The 23,131-nt window shown below is 36.9% G+C and overlaps 1 protein-coding gene across 16 annotated transcripts in view; it reads left to right on the top strand.

The window, feature by feature from the left end:
• Positions 1 to 23,131, top strand: part of CADPS2 (calcium dependent secretion activator 2) — a 552,734-nt gene that overhangs the window by 222,523 nt on the left and 307,080 nt on the right. For 15 of the 16 annotated variants that reach the window (XM_028489806.2, XM_055084855.1, XM_028489809.2 and 12 more), the window contains 3 exons: positions 2,947 to 3,027; positions 9,061 to 9,297; positions 14,346 to 14,467. The exons of the other annotated variant lie outside the window; for it this stretch is intronic. In XM_028489806.2, the coding sequence (XP_028345607.1) occupies positions 2,947 to 3,027; positions 9,061 to 9,297; positions 14,346 to 14,467 (440 nt within the window). The remainder of the gene's footprint in view (positions 1 to 2,946; positions 3,028 to 9,060; positions 9,298 to 14,345; positions 14,468 to 23,131) is intronic. 16 annotated transcript variants of the gene reach the window in all.

Genomic DNA, 23,131 nt, shown 5'->3' on the forward strand with positions numbered 1-23,131 from the left:
AAAAAAAAAAAAAGTCATGAAGAACCTAGGGGCAAGACAGGAATAAAGACAGAGACCTACTAGAGAATGGACTTGAGGATACTGGGCAGGGGAAGGCTAAACTGGGATAAAGTGAGAGAGTGGCATGGAAATATATACACTACCAAATGTAAAATAGATAGCTAGTGGGAAGCAGCCTCATAGCACAGGGAGATCAGCTCTGTGCTTTGTGACCACCTAGAGGGGTGGGATAGGGAGGGTGGGAGGGAGGGAGACCCAAGAAGGAGGAGATATGGGGATATATGTATATGTATAGCTGATTCACTTTGTTATAAAGCAGAAACTAACACACCATTGTAAAGCAATTATACTCCAATAAAGATGTTTAAAAAAAAGCATTCATAAAAATTATATAAACTTTCAACTGTGTTTGAGTTTCGTAATACTCAAAAGAAAACAAAACATGGCACATGGAATGGTAAACTAAAATTCCTACTTATAGTTAGCCAGCTGATTTACCTCCTTGGATTCTGTCTAGCCTTACATAAAACAAAGACAACCAATGAAAGTTTTGTTGGTTGTCTTTATTTTATTAGCTTTTCCTCTTTTTTTTGTAAATATGTTTGGAAGTATGCTTTTGTGGTTTCACAAAAATGACACTGTAGTCATCGGTAACATTTCAGTCTCTGATTGCTATTAACAGACAGTTTAGTACAGCAATGCTTTGCTTTTCTTTGTCTATATTTTTTCAGACAAATGCAGTTAAGGCATTAATATTTTTTAAAAGTAGTAGAAAACTCTGAGAAAGAAAACACTTGCAGACCGCAGAAGTGACTCAAACAATTCCATTTAAAATTAAATAAGAACTGTTAATAGGAAAATACAAATAGTTAAAGACGTTAAATAATATTTTGTGGTGAAACATGAAGGAGAATTTTTAAGATTTTAAGATGTTAAATGCTATTTCTTGGTGGAACTGTAACTCTTCACTGCAAGTAACCATTTTATTTTTATTTTTTGTGGAAAAATATTTATCAGCATTTAAGCAAAATGAGAAGATATCCCATATTACGTTTACTGTATTTGAGGTATTGTAGTTAGTGTTCGTACACATAATTTTTGTTGTTAGGACCTTGGTTTCAGTTTCCTGGAATGGGCATTTATCACCTATTTTTTTCCTTAATAGTTTTGTTAGTTTTTAATGTAAGTCATTTTGACTTCAGACGCAGTGAAGAGAGATTTGTTTGTTTGATTTTGAATATGAATCAATTAAAATAAAAAGTGTATTTTTTTGAGATGACATAGCAACTCCTTTACAGCAAGGATTTAGTTTAAGAAAATCTTGCCGATTTAAAAACTTGTTTTCAAATAAACTTGATTTTTAAAAATAAACTTGGAAACATATTTTTTGGAAAGGTGACCTTAGATCTGTCAAACAAACAGATAGATGGATTGATATAGAGGGACAGGTAGACTTCCTTATGTCCCTCTTAACCTGTTTGTGATGGAGACAGACACAGTGACCTTTCCGAAGTCCTGCATAAAACCTCTCGGTGAAATCCAGGTGCTATAGGAACCAATTCCAAACTCCCTAATTCGCCTGTGAAGAGTAGGCTTATAAGGTAGTCCCACCTCTCTCTCCAGCCCCATCTCTCATGAACCTTCCCTTCTCCCCCCTCTCCCCCCATTCCATTCCCCAAACCACTGTCTCCTCTCACCTCCAGACATTTGGTGCCCTCTTACTGGAGCATCTACCCTTCTTCTTGACCCTTCGTATACATTCTGACACCACCATCCTACTGACCTGCTTTACCCCTACTCATCTTTTTCAGAATTTTTCTTATTAAGGCTTTTTTTTTTTAATGTAACATGGTAAATTTGTAGTTCTTCAGCAAATGGACAAGTTAATCTGTATTCTCCTGGGTGTTTAATGTTGTACTCAGTACTAATCCAATTTTTAGATGGATTTTTACTCAAGTATGGTCGTATTGTGTGATCTAGGCTTCTTAATGAGGCAAGTGGGAGAGGGGAAGGAATTAAAGAGAAATATTGGCCTTGTTCACATCTGTAACCCACCCAGTGCAGCCCACACTGTGCATGGCCCATAGGACTGCCTCGATTTAAGAGGTCTCAATGAACTAATACAGGGAGATAGAAGGAGTCATGAGGAAAAGTTAAAAGAGGTTACAGAAAAAGTTAAGGATTATGTCAGTGGAGAAGTTAAAGTAATATTCCATGTAGATGGAAATATCTTTAAAAATGAGGGTAGCATGCTAAGCTTTCAATCAAATTTAGAACAAGAGAATGGAATTCTAACATGATGCTGGTCTGTGAAAGGATTTCTTGGCAGTATGAGCCTGTTGGTACTAGAATGAGGAGCATATGAAGACTTAAATGGTAAAAAGTTATAGCAATCAATCAAATAGTGCTTTGATAGTTTCGCACGAATAAAAACTTATTATAAAAATGAAGAAAATATTTTTTGAAAGAGCAAGGAAAAAAATGAAACATTACTCAGTATCTCACTATCCAGAAATGCATTCTGGGAATTTGAAAGAACAAAACAAGAGATTTATCTATTTTGAACTATTTAGGACTGACCTTAATGAAGGCGGAAGGATGGCCTGAATAAACTTAGTGACAGCTTAATGCATCCTCAAGGAAACAAGGACTTCTTGATTTAGCTTTGTTGTGGACAGGTTGGGCAAAGAATTATTATAATAAGATTTTTTGGTAAGCTGAGCTGTTAACCTTAGAGATTTATTACCTTTTTTGTGAGCAAACCACAATGAAAAGTGCCCAAGAAATTTAATTAGACTATCAATCTAATTAAACAACTTTCTGTGTTCTCAGTAGGTAGTTGAGAGAATTTATAAAGTTTTTTCGGAGTCATTTTTTCTTTGCTTTAATCTGTAGGTCACTGCCATTAAGTAATCATGTATGTGTGATTTCTATTTTATTTTTAAGTTGGATAATGCAGATGAACAAGCAGCCCAGATCAGAAGGGAACTTGATGGTCGTTTGCAATTGGCAGAGGAAATGGCAAAGGTAAATTGTTAACTTTGATATACTGTACCACATTTCTTTCTATACTTAGATTTTTGTGAGCTGAAAGAGTTTTGTATAGATAAAGCCAGAATAATTTTATTTTCTCATCTCCATGCATACCTCTTAAGCCCAGGTACCTGAATGCATATTATCTAAAATGGAGCGTATTATCTATTTTACATATCCATCCTTGTATAAGATGTTTAAATTCAGTGATAACTTTTGTAGATTATTCTTAAAGCAATGCCTGAATTTCTCAAACTGCCAGACTTAGAAGAATTTTAATATTGCACTAAGCATAATATAATCAGAGAGAAAAACATTCTGCCTGCAAAATCATACAATATATTCCGAAGTATCTAGCACAGTGCTTGGCACACAGTGGTGTCAACTAATATTTGAATGGATGAAAAATATAATTTGAAGTTTCTAGTACAGTCTCATAGGGCATATTGAATACAATATTTTATTTACTTTTATTTATACAATCATTGTGTGAACAGAAATAGATTTCAAACAAAAGCCATGAGTTTCTTTTTAATTCTGAGGTCTCTGTCTAAATCATTCTCTAGTAAATTGATGCATTAATTTACTTTAGTGGTAAAAATAAAATTTTAGTCTCTTAAAATAGACTTGCGGTTATAATGCTGTTGATCTGAGAATAAGATTTTTTTCCTTTTGCTAAATGAAAAATTTGAGTATTTGATAGACTCTCCCTCTCCTTTTCTCCCTCCCTCCCTCTGTGTCTGTCTCTGTCCCTGTCTCTCTGAAGAATCCTCTCTATCGGGGATTTTTCTTCATTTTAAAAACTTTAGGCATAACATGTATATAGCAAAGTGCACAGATCTTAAGTTTACAGCTTGATGAACGTGTATACGCCCTGTATTAAGCACCTCCCAAATCAAGATAGTGAACTTTTCCAGCACTTTAAGGAGATATATCCCATACTGAATTTGACTATTGAAGTTTTGTGTTTTTCAAAGAAAAATATATTTATGAGTATGTAAGTTTTAAGACTAGTACTGTGTTTATCTAAATGTGTATTAAATTTAAAAGTAGCAAAGTTGTTGAGAAATGGAGATAAATAGAAATACATAGAAAATTGAGAGAAACTGGGTAACAGAGTTGACCGTAACAGAGTTGACCAAGGGCAGAGGGTGAAAAGACAACACACCTTGTTACCACCCTCTGGAGAGGTACTACATCATTCTAGAGATTCAGATGTGGAATTCATAGGCTAGGAGTCAAGTATTAGCTTGAGGCTTTTGGAAGCTTTAGAGAGAGAGATGCATTCCCCAGAATCCTAACCTGAGTTGGAAGCTGTCTGTGTCTGGAAAGGCGCTGCTTTTCGTGAAGCCCTGAGGCTAAGAGAGAATCCGGAGAGATGTGCCCTGCACTGTGGGCAGGACTCTGGACCTGTGATCAGCATTTCTAAGTTGCCTACTTGTATTTAGATTGTACCTGAGCTGTACACACTGTCATAAGTTGAACTTCTTCAAGGGCCTGGCTGAATATGTGATAGTTTAGATGTATTTCTAGAGGGTTACAGAATAGGATGGAAAGCCTTGGGTGTGTTCCCGAGTCCATGTCTGTGGAGGAGAATGTGTGGTGTGTGTGTAACCTCTGGACTGAGTGAGAGGAGCAGGGTCAGTGATGCACATACAGCAGCTTCTCTTTGCGGGGACCTTGATGATTTCATCAGAAGTGCTGATAAAGTAGAAAAGGCGTGGATACAGGTTTCTGGTAACTGACTATACTGCTGAACTGAATGAATAAGCATTTTCAGGACTCTAATGGAAAACTGATGAACTCATAAAAGTGCTAACAAAAGATCAAGATGAAAAAAAAATTAATTACATGGGACTGAGTGAACTGATGAGGATGATTATAATTTTGGTGACTTTCTGTTTGAATTAAAAAAAAAATCCCACAAGGACTCAGAGGCAAAAAATATACAAATCAATTTTCACTGCAAAGTGAAGGAGCTGTTACAGTGGAGGATTACTGGACTGAATGTCAATATTATGACATAGTATGAGTGTGTTTCGTGTTTGGTTATTGCAATCATTGTTGCTTTTGTTGTGGTCATCCATTTACAATGCTTGGTGTCAGTCTATTTATATCTCGTAAAAATAAAATACAGTGTGTGTGTGTGAAAAAAAAAAAAGAAAAAGCATGGAGAAGGAAGGAATTGAAGTTGATGGGATTGGAACAACAGCAAAAAAAACACCCCAAAATATAATGCCTTTTGGTAAATATATTGACATAGCAGATAGAGCATGTTTAATTGCCTTCTTCAGTTTCACCAAATTTAAGCCACCTTCATAAAATATAAGGCTAATTATAACTTTCTGACCTTGTTGTCTTAGATCTCTACAATAATCCTATGAACCCACAAGGGCAGATGATATAATGAATTTATTTTATAGACAAGGAGACTGAGGTTTAGGGAAGATTACTTAACAAATCAAAAGACCTCGACACTGGTCTTTGGACTCCAGAGCTTAGGTTTGCTCTCTTAGGCCCTGATTCAATCTCATAAATCCAGAAGTGTGGTTTATTCATAGTTTATAGTTTGCAGTCAACTATTAGTAACACCTGTCACGCTTCACAACACAGTATAATAACACTGAGACCACAGGGCAGAAGTCTGTTTCAAGGGATGTAAATATTGACTTTAATATTTTAGCCAAGGCATAATTAGGAAGTAGTAGTAGAAAAAAATGTGGGTGGACTGGGCCAGAAAGACCTGTGAGCCAGATCCATGATTGCTGTTTCCTCGATATAGGCAACTTATTTAACCTTTTGGAGCCTGAATTTTGCTCTTCATAAATTCAATGAATAAATATTTCTTGAACACCTATTAAGATAATCAGGCACTATTTTAGGCACTTGGGATACATCCAGACAAATGTAGTTCTCTTAGGATAAAACCAGACAAAAATATTCCTGCCATGCCCTCGGGGAGCTTACATTTTATTTGGGAGAGACTTACAGTAAGCAGTAAACTTGCTATGTAACTGAATTATGGAAGGTGATCATTTGCTACTTAGAAAATAAAGCAAAGAAGGTGGAATCAGGAATGTGGGAGGGAAGGAGAGTGTTGAAAATGTCCAGTCAAGTGGTCAGGGTAGGCCAGTTCTTGGCAGTACTATCTTTCTGGTACATCAGGGTCAGAAACTTGGAATCATCTTTGACTCCTTTTTTCCTCATGCCAAATTTATCAGGAAATCCATTTCTATCTATCTTCGAAGTATTTCCACGATCTGACAGTTGTCACCACGTTCATCCTACCACTCTGGTCCATGCTTCATCTACTGGAAAGTTAAGAACTCTTACAGTGACTAAATTTGAATAATGGAAATTTTATGGAGCCAATTTTTTTTAATGTATATAGTGTGTTAGGGCTGCTAATGGGCTAAGCTGTACAGAAGACTAAATTAGAACGTTGAAACTGTGGTTTATAGGAACAACTCACAGGTAAACTACAGAATACCCCTATTTCTGATGCTGTTCTAATTTAAAAGATCAAATTGAATATGTACATTAGTTGCACAGTTGGTTTTGTTTCCAAGAAAGAGGCAACATAAGCAGGCTAAATAAAATTTACGAAATACTATCGACAAACCTCAAAGCTTTAAAAGAGAGTTGTTGGGGTTTTTTTTTTCCCCAGAGAGAAAAAACAAATCTAGTATAGTCTATTTCCTGCAAAGTTTGAAAATGCTGATGAAACAGTCAATTTGGGTGATTCCTGCCATTCTCCTCCTTGAAAAATGATAATGACTGAAGTGTTTTTAATGAAAGCTAAGTAAGAATAGATTTTTTTTTCATGTGGTAATGCTGTTTTCCATTAAAAAACACCTTAAAAATTTGGAGAAAATAACTGGTACATCCAAACTCTCAAACATGTGATGTATTTGCCTTTTGCTTTGCTAAAATATTTCTAAAAGGCCAAACTGTGACTGTTACACGAATATAAAATGAACAAACAATAATGATTATACTCAGTGTATAGTTAATGAGCAAACTAGTTAGATGTTAAAACTAGTCTGAAGGGCATTTGAAAAGTAGGTGTTTTTAGGCAAAGTTAAGATAAGATTCAAGTATTAGATATAAAAGTGGTTAAAAAAAAAGTGGTTAATTTCCAACAGGGATTTAAACTATAACCATTGGATTATCTTAGTCACCAGACACACATTATTTATATCTTTACCAGACAAAATTCTACAAAGTAACGTGTGACTTCACTTGTAAACAGGATCTTTAATCAATTTAAACAGTAAATTGAACTAGGTACATTTCCCCCACACGATCCTTGGATGGCCTTTGCTCACATATGACGTTGTAAGGACCTGTTCCCTCACCTTTTTGTCTTATTTCTGAGTTTTGGATGCTTTTTATGACAGCTTTTAAAATTAGTCCACAAATGTAAAAATGTTTTTATGCTTTATCTTTTTCCTCGTTTGCATGTATCGAAAAACTATCCAAAACATTATTCCCTCCATCCCCGAAGGAAACCAAGTTATTATATAACTGAGTAGTTATGTGTTTTTTCTGAGGATGCAAACTTACTGTGTGGGAATGTTGCTTCAAGCTATAGAGGAATATTAAAAGCATACTTAAGAATCTTCCTTGGGAAAGTTAATTATGAATGTAGATATTTAATCTCTCTGTGATATAAATACGCAATTTTAACATTGATTATATGTAAATTATTTTAAAAGAAATATGTCAAGGTTATATTGGGGGAAAAGAAAAACAGGTGGTCCAGGACTCTGGGACTGATTCATGAGGTGGTGCCAGATGTTCCTTTCCAGCCCATGAACAAACTGGTGCAAGTGAGTCAGACCAGGTGCAGGTTGATGAATGCACTGTGGATGTATTCCATTCACCCTGGAGATGGGGATTTCTTAGGTTACAGTTTGAATGATGTCAAAGGAAGCAGTAGTAAAGGCATTGATTTTTCTGGAGCATTAGGCAGTCATTCATTTGAATGATGGCGGCTTTAGGCTGTCATCCCCCAGCCAGTTTTGTACCGCTGTCATTACATTACATTGCATTTCCCATCATACAGCTGTATACCCTCTACCTTTCAGAGAGAAGACCTAAGTGCCAGGCTGTCAGAGGTTAAAGAAAGAGCCAAGAGTATGAGGAAGCCTCACTTGCTATTTGTGGGATTGTAAATGGGTATAACCTTCTCTAAGGGCAATTTGGCAATAGCTGTTAATATCTATCTAAGTATCAGTACTTGGAATGTCCTTTTAACTGAGTGAAAGAAACAGAAGTCTGATTGCAGAGATCTGAGGACTGAATGGCAACCCTCATGTAATTTGGGAAGAAAATTGAATCTCCTAATTTGATATTATTACTTTTTCATGTACAGCTTTTATCATAAATTTACCTCAGGCTTTAAACTTAATTTTTTCTAAACCTTTACTTAAAAACTGAATTTATGGCAATAAGGGATCTTGATACATTTGTGTGACATGAAAGTTAACTAATTTTAGAAGTATGGTCATATTGCCATTTAATAGTAAAGGTTTTTCAATTTGAATGCTTAACCCATCTGTGGTATGAAAGAGAGATACTGTTAAAATGTTTGCTTCTTAACAGAGCAGTCAGTATATACTGAACATTCTTCTTATAGACCAGTTAGTCCAAGTATTTCAAAGATATCAGTGGCTAATTAAGATTCATCTATACACTAAAACTTTTTACATGTATGTTTTTTAGAGTTGGTTTTTCCCTTAAATAAATACCATATCAAAAATAAAGTTAATCTGAAAATGTATGTCATGTTATTCATTTTTTATGACAGTGATCCTCCATAAGGTAGATAAGGTATAGTTAAATATAATCAAAATTGCCAAAGCCTGAGGCTTTTAAAGCCTAGAGACTAAAGTATCAGGTAAATGCATTATATTGAGCATCACAATTTCTAAGACAGTCAAGTATATATACGTCATATAATCTTTTACGATAAAATTGAAATATGACTTGTGTAACATTTTTATTTTAAAAATTATTTTCAAGGAAAGAAAATTCCCCAGATTTATAGCAAAAGAGATGGAGAATATGTATATAGAAGAGTTGCGGTCTTCAGTGAATTTGCTGATGGCCAATTTGGAGAGTCTTCCAGTTTCAAAAGGTGGTCCAGAATTTAAATTACAAAAATTAAAACGTTCACAGAATTCTGCCTTTTTGGACATAGGAGATGAGAGTGAGATTCAGCTGTCAAAGTCCGACGTGGTGCTGTCATTCACCTTAGAGGTAAGTGGCTTTATTCTGTGTTTGCTTCTGGCAGTGTAAAGGAGGCTACAGGGTCATTTCCGCTGACCTTGGTGGTAACATTTCAAATTTAAAGCAGTGTAATATATTTTGAAGAAGGTAAATTTTTCTTCATTTGCTAGACAATCAGAGTGTGAATGCAAATTAACGCAAATTGTCCTTTAAACATAACAGTGGTGTTAGGGTTAAATAATAGAATAATACAAGTTTTGAGGCAGGTGTTCTTGGCACCACCTAGGCTGGTGGAAATTTATTGGTAGAGTAAGCACTGAAACACGCTTGAGTGGGAATGGGATTTAAACACAAAATTGAATTCTCTGTAATTTGGAAACTCCTTTCAAGCTTTTGGTTATTCTTGTTTTTAATCTGCTTTAACTACGAGATCATCTTTCTAGAATCAAATCGCATAAACCAGCTGTAATATACAGTATTGGGTACCATAGATGATGAGAAGTAAAGACTTCTTCCTTTCTAGGATTTGCCGTTTCATTACAGGTACAGTAAATATCATTAAAAAGAAACGCGAATAAATGTTGTGCATTTAAAATTGTGTTCCCCAAGACTTCAGAGTTTCATCCCTTTTATACAAATCACTGGAAACCAAAGACATTGATCACTGCCCCCTACTACTGCTCCCTGTGGATATTTTTCATGATGGCATTTCCTCACTGCTAAACTCTGTATATGGGCTGATCCATGTATATGTATATGGGTTTCTACCCAACGCCCACACATATGCTCGCAATATCCAGCTTAAATTTTTAGCCTCTCAAAAATTAAAGCTTGTAACTCCTTTCTTGCATTGTTATGTACTCTCTCTGCTAGGTCCCAGTACTGCTATTTGAGTTTGCTCGTTGACAGAGCAAAATATGTGGAGTCTTAGGAGGTACAGCTTTAGATTTTTTTGTTGATACCTCTTACACTTGGCTTGCTTCGTTTATGGCAGAAAAAGCAAATGTCTGCTTCTGTTCTTTCCTCCACTTATTCAACTCTAAGAGAAATTCAAGCTTGAGGATAAGACAACTGCCTCTCTTTCTTCCCTTCCAGGCTAACATTTTCTTTGTAGGTTATTAGATTCAATTCAGTGTCAGGGTAGAAATAGGAGATTTTCTTCTGACTCCATACCCAGTTCAGGGATTAGCTAATAACTTTGCCAAGTGGCTTTGTTCCTGGGTTTCTTCTCAATCTCTTTAATCTCATAACCTCAGGATGTTTAATTTGAAACTACATAGTATGTCAGGTGTAGAATTTCCCAATCATTCCTGCCAACTAAAATGAAAACTGCCAACTCTTTTTTTCTTAAGGTTTTGTACAAAACAAAATCAATTATTTAATTACAGTCTAACTTTTTCTAACGAGTTTGGCATTTAAATTCATTAATAATAAAATAATTTGGGAAGCAAATGATTTGTGTAATGTTTAAACCTACCATTATCTCTATAAGCATGCAGAACTGAAAACAGTTCAAAACACTTTCTCTTTTCTCTATTGTTTAAAAATCTTACACCATTGTTAAGTAATTAGCTTTTATGAATTCTCTTTCCCTTTTGAAAACAAAATTATGCTCATGAGTTAGTTTTTCTGTGAAACTATGAACTGTTATTCTGTGCTTCCTTGCCAGTATGTTAAACAGGGTTGTTCAGTTAGCAATAAAAGGGTGTTAGGAGGATGAAATGAGTTAAAACTTCATTTTGCCATGGTCTGAGAAGCTTCATATTTTTACAACTGTTTTGACATCCTCTGTTACTAGATCTATACAAGGCAGATATTTTCCTATCATGGCATAGTACAGATCTGTTCCATGTTGCCTACAGTATTTTAAAGAGGAGTTGTGTCTCACAACAAAATGAAGTCTCTTTCAGGGCAGACTACACAGTGCTTGTCTATGGGACACCTGAGGGAATGGACCAGGTACCTCCTCCAGCCCCAAGGCCTCTGACCTCAGCCTAGCTAAACTGCATAATTATCTCTCGCCCATTATCCAGGTCTTGCTCATCAGACACCAGATTTCAGCCTAAGAAAACTCTGAAGAGCAAGCAGTTAATCCATTTTAAGGGTTTCACATTTCATCCGTCAGGCTTAGAGCTGGTCCAGTGGAGAAGGAGTTTTTCTAGGAACTGAAGTCTGAGTCAAATGAATAAGTGCAGACTTGAAACACTGCTAAAATTTTATCGTTCCCTTAAAATTTCTACCCACTCCTCCCTTCTTGCACCACACCACCTAACATATAAATCAGTTATTTATTATATTTATTATTCATTATCTGGCTTTCTTTACTAGAATGTAAGCTTTAGGAAGTTAAAGTCTTTTTTTTTTTCTTTTTTGTTTACTGAGGTATCCCAGGAGCCTAAAACAGTTGACTCAGTAATTGTTTATTGAATTAGGAACTTCGATGGTATCAAAACACAGCAGGTAGCCTCAGAAGATTACTCTTCTGTCTCTTCATTTATGAAGGCTTCAGAGAGAATTATAAAGCAAGAGACAAGCTAACTCACAAAACACTAAGCCAAACAATGGTATGTTAAAATTTAATGTTCAAGTAAGGTTAGGAAAACGTTCATCCATGAAGTTATGAGTCTGTTGTAAGGAGAATGGTGTCAGTGGCAGGAATATAGTTGATGTTCACACTGAGTGTTTTAGGCCGGCAGACCCTGTGACCTCCTCTGTGTTTGGAGGTGCGTGTGTGGTCCCCCCTATTCACCATACTGCTCAGCTGCCTTTTCCCACAGCCCGCACATGCCTGAGTGCCATGTAACTCTGTGGGCGGACAATGCATTATTCAGAAGCGTGTTATCTAGTTTCATATTTTGTACATGCCTCCCTTCTTTATGCTTCTAGAATAACTTTGTCTATTTTATCCTGATTACATCAGTTATCCAGAGATCTGGGAAGAAAAGACAGAACACAGATCAGTTTTATTTTCTGCAGTTTCATTATGAAGTTTTGCTGGCAATTAGTTGAAACAGTAACCTAAGATAACTTAGGTTAGTTGATGGTCCATGGAATTCTTAGCTGCCTTTATCATTAATGATTGAGACTAGTTGCGCTTTTCAAATTCCTTTTGGAAGTCAGATCTGTAGAACTGTGTTTTATTTACTTATATATATGGATTCATAACAGAAGTTACATCTTTTGAAAGTGGCAATTCTGCAGGATAGAACATTCCCGGCACAGATGGGAGCATTGTTTTGAGGGACAGAAAACTGTTTCACAACTCGTATGTTTTAGGAGGTCCTGTTTATAATAGCTTGTAGTAGAGGTGACAGAAATAGTGTTAAGCAGATGCTTCCTTTCTTCTCTCTTGCACTTTGGCTTTTAAACACTCTACAGAGAGAGATGCAGGACAAACGGTCATATTCCCATATAGGAACCAGTGCCATCAAGATTTCTAGATTTATCTTGTGTACTCAATCCTGTTTCATGTTTAGTACTTCACCTAAACTTCCTTGAGTATTAGAGCAACTGTGAAAACTCTTACTATTATCTATTAATTCTCATTGTCTGTTTTCAGTTGTCTTCATTTTTATTCATATGTTGGTATGCATTTCACCGTGACAAAATGACAAAAGCCTTGATTGAGGGAGGAAAATGGTTCTGAATTTGACCCGTATTTTTTGGTGATCAGTTTCCCATATGTTTTTATGAAAAAATGCAACAAAAATAGTAGGCATTTGTATTTACAAGAAAAGCTGTTGTACCAGAACTGAAAGGAAGAAAAGTTCTTTTAAGATGGCTTGTTCCTTTGAGACTTTTGGCCTTAACTTTCATATCAGAACTCTATGAAGAGTGTAATGATTTTCATAATGTATTAAAAGATCAATAAATGACACACATCTTTTTAGTGGATATTTTGGTAGCTACATGGCATGAATGATGCTATTAATCTTGTTTATACATATACAACAGGAGATCAATACATGTGCATGTATAAAAAGGTCATTGAATATATTTTATTAATTTTGAGAATTTAGGAAACTTCATGATGCAAGTTTTGATTTAAAAAAACTATTTTTTTTTTTTTTTTGCGGTACGCGGGCCTCCCTCTGCCGTGGCCTCTCCCGTCGCGGAGCACAGGCTCCGGACGCGCAGGCCCAGCGGCCATGGCTCACGGGCCCAGCCGCTCCGCAGCATGTGGGATCCTCCCAGACCAGGGCGCGAACCCGGTTCCCCTGCATCGGCAGGCGGACGCGCAACCACTGCGCCACCAGGGAAGCCCTAAAAAAACTATTATAAGTGATATTTAGTAGTAGTCATATTTTATGTGTACATCCAGTAAGAATATTAGGTTACAGTATTTTAAGATTGGCAGTCTTTTATACAGACATAAAAAGCACACTTGAAAACTATGTTTCCCTTTCCCCCAGGAGTTACAAATATATAAGGTAATATCAGTCTTTCCACTCTTTTCCAGTAGACTGCATCAAATTGGTATATACCTTTAATGGATGGGGAAAATTGTTTTCCGTGTCAAGTTAATAGTAAGATACTCATTGCCAAGTTATATTTTCCATAATTTCATAAGGTAAACAGTGGCTGTGAAGGAAATTCTTTTATAAATGCTAGTAGTCATATAAAATAAGTGAATATAGAAATTTTCTGATGTCATGTATTGATATCAATGAATTGGTGTGATGGTAACAGTGTCTACCAGTCGCCTTATGTGGAATTCAACCTGTGTCCTTTTAACACATTCACTGAATTTTCATTAATAATTCTGCTTTGCCTCATGCAGACCTGCCATAATTTTTTTTAAGGCTCTGAGTTTATATCTCACTTACTTCATTGTGGCTCATATTTAGAGACTTTAATCTTTCATAACTGGCAGGAGATGCGTCTTCAGATGCCAGACTTTCTCAAAATGTTATTTACCTTCCATGAATAAAGGTGGATTATAAAGAAGATTAAATACCATGATATTGCCAGATAATTTTATCAATTGGTCTTCCTAATTGTATGTAGTTCATACTGCCGTCTCTATTGCTAAGTGTTGTCAGCTTGATGAATCAGTGAAACGGTTTTCTTGTCTTTAGATTGTCATAATGGAAGTGCAAGGTTTGAAGTCAGTCGCTCCCAATCGAATCGTTTACTGTACAATGGAAGTGGAAGGAGGAGAAAAACTGCAGACAGACCAGGCCGAAGCCTCAAGGCCACAGTAAGCCAGTTGAAAAAAATGTGTTTTTCTTCCCTCTTGAAGAAATGTGCTTTATCTCTTTGAAGAATCATATGGTTTTACACTCTGAAACTGTTATTTGGCTAGCTTTGTCTCAACTGTGTTAGAATCAGTGTGTGCCTTTCTGGATAATGAGGCTATAATTAGAACTATGCAGAATCCCTGTGTAGCACAAACAGAAAATCCAACCTGCAAATGTGAAGCTAATTATTAGGCAATTAAATGTTTGTAAGTCATTCGTAAGGAATGCATGTGCTGTTATCATGTGTTATTTAAAAGGCAGTGCTTGATCCTATTTCAGTTACTAGAAATGTAATCTATAGCTTTTCCATTTCTGTGTATTATAGCTCTGTGGTGGTGCTGAGGTAGATATGTTAAGACAATGTCTTGGGATGCTTTAGTGAGTAGGCTTGCGTTAGAGAACCGGTTAATGACTACCGTCCGGTAACTGAACATGCTAAAACTGTTCTTTGCTGGCAGTTTTATGTTTCACATTCTGGGAGGGAGTTTAATTAAGTTTGGAAGATGTTCTTTTTAAGTGATTCAAACTTGGGAAACATCACAGTCTCTGGTAGAAATAACCAGGTGGGCCAGGGGAATTTAAATGAAAATTGCCTGGCCTTCATTTGCACACTGCCTTTTGATAACATTTTTTCTTCCATTTCAACTTTATTTAGAATTTCTTACAGGCCTCAGGAGTTTTGCCTCATAACGGTGTCAATATGTGGATTCTTCATTCAGGAAACCTCAACCTCTGAGATTCTGGCTGAGCACTGGCTAGATGGAGATCAGCGAGAAACTTTGATTTTCTTTAGGGCAAAGTCTAAGGAGGTATACAGAGAATTAAGTGTAACAGGACAGATGTGCACAGAGTATTATGGGATTGAGAAGAAGCAAACTGAAACTTCTCACCCTGCCTTACAAAGCCCTACAGGTCTCCCCTGACCAGCCTCTCATTACCTCTGGGACCTCACCTGTCTCTCTGTTCCCCTGGTCAGTTACTATTCCGCCTCCCTAGACCTCATGAAGTTCCTATCAGCCTTCTCTCATCATTGCACTTGCTTTTTCCTCTGCCTGCAGTTGCTCTGCCTCTTAACCTCTTTATAGCTGGATCCTTAGTATTGAGAAACTTAAACATCACTTGCTGAGAACAACCCCTTCCTTTAGACAACCCAATGCTAAGTGGATATTTTCTGGCTCATCACTTTATAATTTTTAGATTAATGGGTTCCTCATTTGTGTATCTTGTACTGTTTCCCTTCCTCTGTCCTTTTGGACAGAGCTCTTGTCCTACTGATCTTATATCTTAGCAGCTAGTAGGTACTCAGTCAGAATTTACTAATTCACGGTGAAGTGAAAATAATGAGGATAAACAGCTCTTTAAGAGGTTAAAACCTCTCAAGAGGAGGCTGTGTGAGACAGAGAAACTGGGACCATTTCTAGCAAGGCATATGGAGTCAAGGGAGGGGTTTGGTGTCTGTTTTAAAAATTAGCTGGTTTTGGGCTTCCCTGGTGGTGCAGTGGTTGAGAGTCCGCCTGCCAATGCAGGGCACACGGGTTCGTGCCCCGGTCCGGGAGGATCCCACATGCCGCGGAGCGGCTGGGCCCGTGGGCCATGGCCGCTGAGACTGCGCATCCGGAGCCTGTGCTCCACAACGGGAGAGGCCACAGCAGTGAGAGGCCCGTGTACCGCAAAAAAAAAAAAAAAAAAATTAGCTGGTTTAGTATATTCACGGTGTTATGCAACCATCGTCAATTTTAGAACATAGTCATCACCTCAGAGGGAAACTCTTTACCTTTTACGTATCAGCCTCAAATCACCTCAGCCCTAAGCAACTACTAATTGACTTTCTGTCTATGGATTTGCCTTTTGGGGACATTTCATATAAAAGGAATCATATATATCAATAATATGTGCTCTTTTGTGACTGGCTTCTTTCACTTAGCATATTTTCAAGGTTCATCCATCTTGTGGCATGTGTCAGAACGTCATGCCTTTTTATGGCTGAATGATATTCCATTGTATGTATATACCATGTTTTGTTCATTCATCTAGGCTAATGAGACTTGGGTTGTTTCTACCTTTTGGCTACTGTGAATGATTAAGGCTGGTATACAAATACCCATCTGAGTACCTGTTTTCAGTTGTTCTGGGTATACAGCTAGGAGTGAAATTGCTGAATGATATGGTCATTCTATGTTCATCTTTTTGATAATCCATCAAAATGCTTTTTCACAATGCACCATTTTATTTTCCCACCAGCAGTGTATGAGAGTTAAATTTCTTCATATTCTCATCAATGCTTGTTGTTTGACTTTTAAAAATATATAACCATCCTAGTAAGAGTAAAGTGGTATCTTGTGGTTTTGATTTGCTTTTCTCTAATGACAAATGTTGTTGATCATCTTTTCATATGCTGTAGTAGCATTCATATAGCTTCTTTAGAGAAAGAAATGTCTATTCAAGTTTTTTGCCTATTTTTTATTTGAGTTGTTTGCCTTTTGGTTGTTAAGTTGAAATAACTATTTATATATTCTAGATACTAGACCCTTATCATATATATGATTTGCAAATGTTTTCTTCCATTCTGTATATTATCTTTTCACTTTATCGATACTGTCTTTTGAAGCACAAAGTTTTACAACTTTAAGTCCAGTTTACCTAGTTTTTGTTTGTTGCTGTGCTTTTGGTGTCATATCTAAGAATCCAGTGCCGAATCCAAGGTCACAAAGATTTACCCCTGTGTTTTCTCCTAACACTGTCATAATTTCAGCTCTTACATTTAGGTGATTGACCCATTTTAATTTTTGTACATGGTATGATGTAGGGTGAAACTTCCTTCTTTTGTGTTTGACAGTCCAGTTGTCCCAACACCATTTATTGGAGAAACTACTCCTTGTCCATTAAATGTTCCTGGTACCCTTTTGAAAATCATTTGACGGTAGATACATGGGTTTATTTATGGACTGTCAGTTTCATTTCATTGATATATCTATATGTCTATCCTTTTGCTAGGACCACATTATCTTGATTACCATTGCTTTGTATTGAATTTTAAGATCAGGTGTGTGAGTCTTCCAAATATGTTCTTTTTCAAGATTATTTTGGCTATTCTGGTTTTCCATATGAAGTTTAGGATCCCTTTGTCAATTTCTGCAAAAATTTTGTAAATATCACCAGCTTGGATTCTGATAGGAATTGTATTGAATCTGGGGTCAGTTTGGAGAGTGTTGCCAACTTAACAATATTAAGTCTTCCTACCCAGGAACGTGGGATATCTTTCCATGTATCTAAATCTTTAATTTCTTTCAACAATGTTTTGTAGTTTTCAAAGTATGTTTTTTACTTCTTTGGTTAAGTTTATTTCTAGTATTTTTATTCTTTTTGATGCTATTATTAATGGAATTGTTCTTTTATTTTTTTTTAATTTATTTATTTATTTTTTTGTGTGTGATATGCGGGCCTCCCTCTGTTGCGGCCTCTCCCGTTGCGGAGCACAGGCTCCCGACGCGCAGGCCCAGCGGCCACGGCTCACGGGCCCAGCCGCTCCGCGGCACGTGGGATCCTCCCAGACCGGGGCGCGAACCCCGTTCCCCTGCATCGGCAGACGGACGCGCAACCACTGCGCCACCAGGGAAGCCCCGGAGTTGTTCTTTTAAATTCACTTTTGGATTGTTCATTGCCAGTGTGTAGAGATACAGTTGATTTTTTGTATATTAATTCCATATGCTGCACCCTTGCTGAACTTGTTTATTCTTTTTTTTAAATGAATTTATTCATTTTATTTATTTATTTTTGGCTGCGTTGGGTCTTTGTTGCTGCGCGCAGGCTTTCTCTAGTTGGGGAGAGCGGGGGCTACTCTCCCTTGTGTGGGCTTCTCATTGCCGTGGCTTCTCTTGTTGCGGAGCATAGGCTCTAGGCGTGCAGGCTTCAGTAGTTGTGGCACACGGGCTTAGTTGTTCCGTGGCATGTGGGATCTTCCCAGACCAGGGCTTGAACCCGTGTCTCCTACATTGGCAGGCGGATTCTTAACCACTGCGCCAACAGGGAAACCCTGAACTTGTTTATTCTAATAGTACGTTTTTTTACTGGATTTCTTAGATTTCTTTCTATATAATATGTCATTTGCAAATAGTGATCGTTTTATTTCCTACTGTCCAATCTGAATGCTTTTTATTTCATTTTTTGCCTAATTGCCCTGACTAGCTCCTCCAGTACAATGTGAAATAGAAGTGGCAAGAAAAGACATCCTTGTATTCCTGATTTTAGAGGAAAAGCATAGTCTTTCATCATTAAATATGATGTTAGCTGTGCCTTTTACATAGATGCCCCTTATCAGTTTGAGGAAATTCCTCTCTATTCCTAGTTTGAGTGGGTTTTTTTTCCATGAAAGGGTGTTGGATTTTGTCAGATGTTTTCTCTGCATCTATTGAGATGACTGTATGGTATTTGCCTTTTATTCTATCAATATGGTACATTACATTATATGCTTTTGGCAGGGGGGGGCGGTGTTAAACCAACCTTGCATTCCTGGCATAATTGCCACTTGGCCGTGATGTATATAATTATTTTTGTTACTGTATTATTTTCTCTAGTATTTTGTTGAGGATTTTTAAAATCTATAAGAGATTGGTCTGTAATATCCTTTTTTTGTTGGCATCTGTCTGATTTTATATTGGCCTCATAAAATTCTTCTACTTTTTGGAAGGGTATGAAGAATTGGTATTAATTATTTTTTATGTGTTTGGTAGAATTACCAGTAGGACCATCTGGGGATGGATTTTTCTTTGTGGGTATTTTCTGGTTACTAATCCTGATTACATAGTGAACCATAATAGCCCTGCTAGGTTGGGTTCTTGGTGAGAACCCTCTTCCTGCCCTACAGATGGCTGCCTTCTTGCTGTGTCCTCACATGATAAAGAGACAGATCTCATTTCTCTTCATCCCATAATAAGGACACCAATATTCTCATGGGTCTTCACTCCCATGGCCTCATCTGAGCCCACTTACCTCCTAAAGGCCCTGCCTCCAAATACCATCACATTAGGGATTAGGGCCTCAACATATTAATTTGGTGGGGGGGGTGGTCACAAACACTACCCTACTCTAGTACTCTTTGAGTTCTCAAGGGAGTGCAAATACCCTTAGAATCTCAATGCCATGATGTTTTTACAGAATCTTTTCTAAAAGTTTTACTGAGGTATAGTTTATATAGCATAAAATTCTTTTATTGAAATTTAGATGATTTTTAATAAATTTATACACTTGTGCCACTATCATCACAATTCAGTTTCAAAACACATTATTTCACAAAGTTGCCTCATTCCCATTTGCAATCTTAGTTCCAGGAAAACACTCGTATGCCTTCTAGCTCTGTAATTTTTTTTCTGAACACTTCATATAAATGATATGCAAAATGTAGTCTTTTGTATCTGGCTTTTTTTCACTTAGCATAATCTCTACAAAGTCTTATTTAATTGATACTTAAATATTTGGTCAATCAAATGAGTTAATTTTTATATAAATAGTTATTTTAACAATAATTTTTTCCACAAATAGTAAAAAGTTTTCACAGAATACATCTCATTTTATTTCTAATAAACTCAATGTATTCATAAAGAGATGCTATAATAGGGAACATATACGTGGATAATTTAAATGAATTAAAGTACTTGTGAGTTAGAAAATATTACAGTTAAGCCTCCAATATGCTTTTGATTACTCTTTTCACAAGGAAATTTGGCTAAAATATCTTACCTGTTTCTTCATGAAGACTGAGTTAACTTTTAAAAAGAATTAAAATATTTTTGTTTTTCATTGTATCCCAGGAGCAGATTTCCTTAAAAATGTATCTCCTGAATGCTGACCACCTGCAGCTTTTCTGCAGTGTGGTTACTTTTATCTTGAACTCACCTTGCACAACAGGAAAGAGATTCATCTCCTCCATCATCATAGTGAATTATGCCTTGGACACGTTTTCTAAATCTTATTGCTTCAACACTTTGTGCTTTGTTGGAGATCAGTTCATTCTTCTGTCTGATACTAATTAAAGTGCCTTATTTAGTCCATATTTCCAATAAATGTAATCAAGATTTCTGGCCATTGCCTATTTCATTCTTGTAATTCAGATTTCCTGCCAGCAATTAGGTGGAGAACAGCATGTGAGATTGGTACATGACTTAGAATATGGAACCTGGGATCTTAAATAAAAGTGGTGTTTAGAGACAAGTTTGATTTGTGAAGAGTGGTAGTGAGGTCATCTATTAAAGTTTTGTTTTTAATTTTGATTATTTAATATAGGGAAAGGAATGTAGACAAGTGGTATTTTCAGTGGAGAAAATTCTGTTACTTATGAATTTTTAAGTCATCGTTTCATAGTCTCTCAGTCAACCAGGGGAAGTTTTGTTCTCTATGAATGAGGTACAGAAGCATTGTTGCTCCACTTTTATAGCTTTCAACCATTTCCAGACGTTTCATTATTTCAGTTTTAGCCCATACCCTTAACGATACCAGCTGAAAGGAAGTGGAGGGGTAGTCAGACGACAGCTGAAGCTGAAAGGTGTAGGGAGTGACTTGTCGTGGTCATGTAGTGGTCACCAGTCTCCTGATACGTAGTGATCTTAAAGCACTTTCCCTGCAGATGATGAGCATGCTTTGAGTGCCTAAAAGCATAAAAGCTAATAATACCCTATGGAGGGCCAAGATAGACCTTGGCTCTGGGGAAGTAGGAGGAAGGAAGTTCGTTGTTAAAAACAAATCAGGAACTTGGGGGAGCAGGGAATGGGGAGTTGCTATTTGAGGAGCTTAAAGTTTCAGTCATGCAAGATGACTAAATTCTAGAGAGCTGCTGTGCAACATTGCACCTATAGTTAACAATGCTGCATCGTACCCTTAAAAATTCTTTAAGAGGGTAGATCACATGTTAAATGTCCTTGCCGCACACACAAAAAGATCCTGGGAAGCAACATTGTGTTTTGCTATACTCTCTATCTCGTTCATCCCATAATGCTGTCTTATTAAAGACCTTTGAAGGTTAACTGGTCTCTGTCCCCACCCCCGCTTCAAAGTAATAAAACAGAAAGGCAAGGAGCAGTCAGAAAAACTGATGAGTTTCATCATTAGAGAAATATATTTAGGGTTTTAAGGATAGAACATTCTTCTACCTCATGAAAATGACGGGAAACACAGGCTTCAGTACCCGTTTCTGCAAACTTTGAATTCTGAACCATCATTGTAATAATCTGTCAAACTATTGGAAGAGTATTGCCGCTGTAAATGGAAAGCTTATCAGAATGACAAGCTACTAGGACAAGTGTTTAAGAGAGATTCAATACAGATTTCAAATAAACCAATAGAAAGGTAACCGTGCTTTTTAAAAACATAGTAGTTTTCATTTTAATTTACTGATGCCAGAATTAGTTTTGAAGTGTAATTCATTAGCCAGCTACTCTTGCTGATGAGAGAGAGAATAATACTACATTTTTAAATGATCTGTCAAAAAGTTTTTAATGAATCAAAAGGAAAACACTCAAACAGCACACACGTTTCATCTTTTATCATTTCCATCTTTAAAAATAAGAGGTTCCTTCCTCTTACATAAATTCACCAGAAATAACATTTCTCTAAAAGTCATACTGCTGGTGCAGAAGAAAATGAGGCCTAAAGAGACAAACACTGGCCAAATACAGAAACGGCATTCATTGAGAGTTTATTTGCAAGTAAAGGAAGCTGATGTGTGGATCCTCATAATTAGTGGCATCTGAATTAGAGGGGAAAATATGATCGATTAAGATTCCAGATGCTTGCTGGAGAGCACCGATGGAAAACAGCAGTGAGAGAGCTTGGGAGAAAGTGTATATGATTATCAACATCTCGAGGATGGATTTACAGCTTGTAAATAACTTCCCCTTATAATCCGTGACTTTTTTCCAGAGCAGTGTTTTGGAGTTGCTTTCATCCTTATTTTATTTGATCTGTATAGCCAATTTATTGCACGGGATAAATTTGGCAAAGTGTAAGTAGCAAAAAAAAAACTTAACTTCTCTTCCGGTGCCGCTCTCAGACATGCTCCAGGATCACCCTCCCCTGCCCTTGGGAGAGATCTTGGTAGAAACCATAGCTTTGCTGCCCATTTTCAGGTATTAAATAACATGTTCAGGTATTAAAAATTTCAGACCACTTTAAGTCAAAACCTACCCATTTCAAGAGGGTAGGGTTTTCCTTTCCTTCCTCCCAGCTTTCCCAGAAACCTGGCAAAATGTCTTTGTACGTAGGTACTCTTTGTAGTCCTCTCTTGGTTAGCAAATGCCTTCTGTCATGGGGGAATGTACACATTTAACTTTTCTCTGGTGCACTTCCTCGGAGACACACCTCGTGCTGCCCGGAACTTCTGACATCACACCCTTCCGTCCTAGAACGATGCATCCTCTAGCTGCCTTCCTTCTGCTTCCCCAGTAGCTACTGCTACTGCTTTAATAATATCACCCACATATCCTCTTCCTGCTTGAATTTAACTTTCTTAGCAGATGGCTCAAGTAAATTGGAAGCTCCTTAACGACAAAGGCTCTATATTATACCTCCTGGTTCCTGTCTAGCACCAGCCACGAGTAATATGGCTCATTGGTGGTCTATAATTAAAATTTTTT

The sequence above is a fragment of the Physeter macrocephalus genome, chromosome 5 (genome assembly GCF_002837175.3).
Source record: "Physeter macrocephalus isolate SW-GA chromosome 5, ASM283717v5, whole genome shotgun sequence".
Classification (NCBI taxonomy): domain Eukaryota; kingdom Metazoa; phylum Chordata; class Mammalia; order Artiodactyla; family Physeteridae; genus Physeter; species Physeter macrocephalus.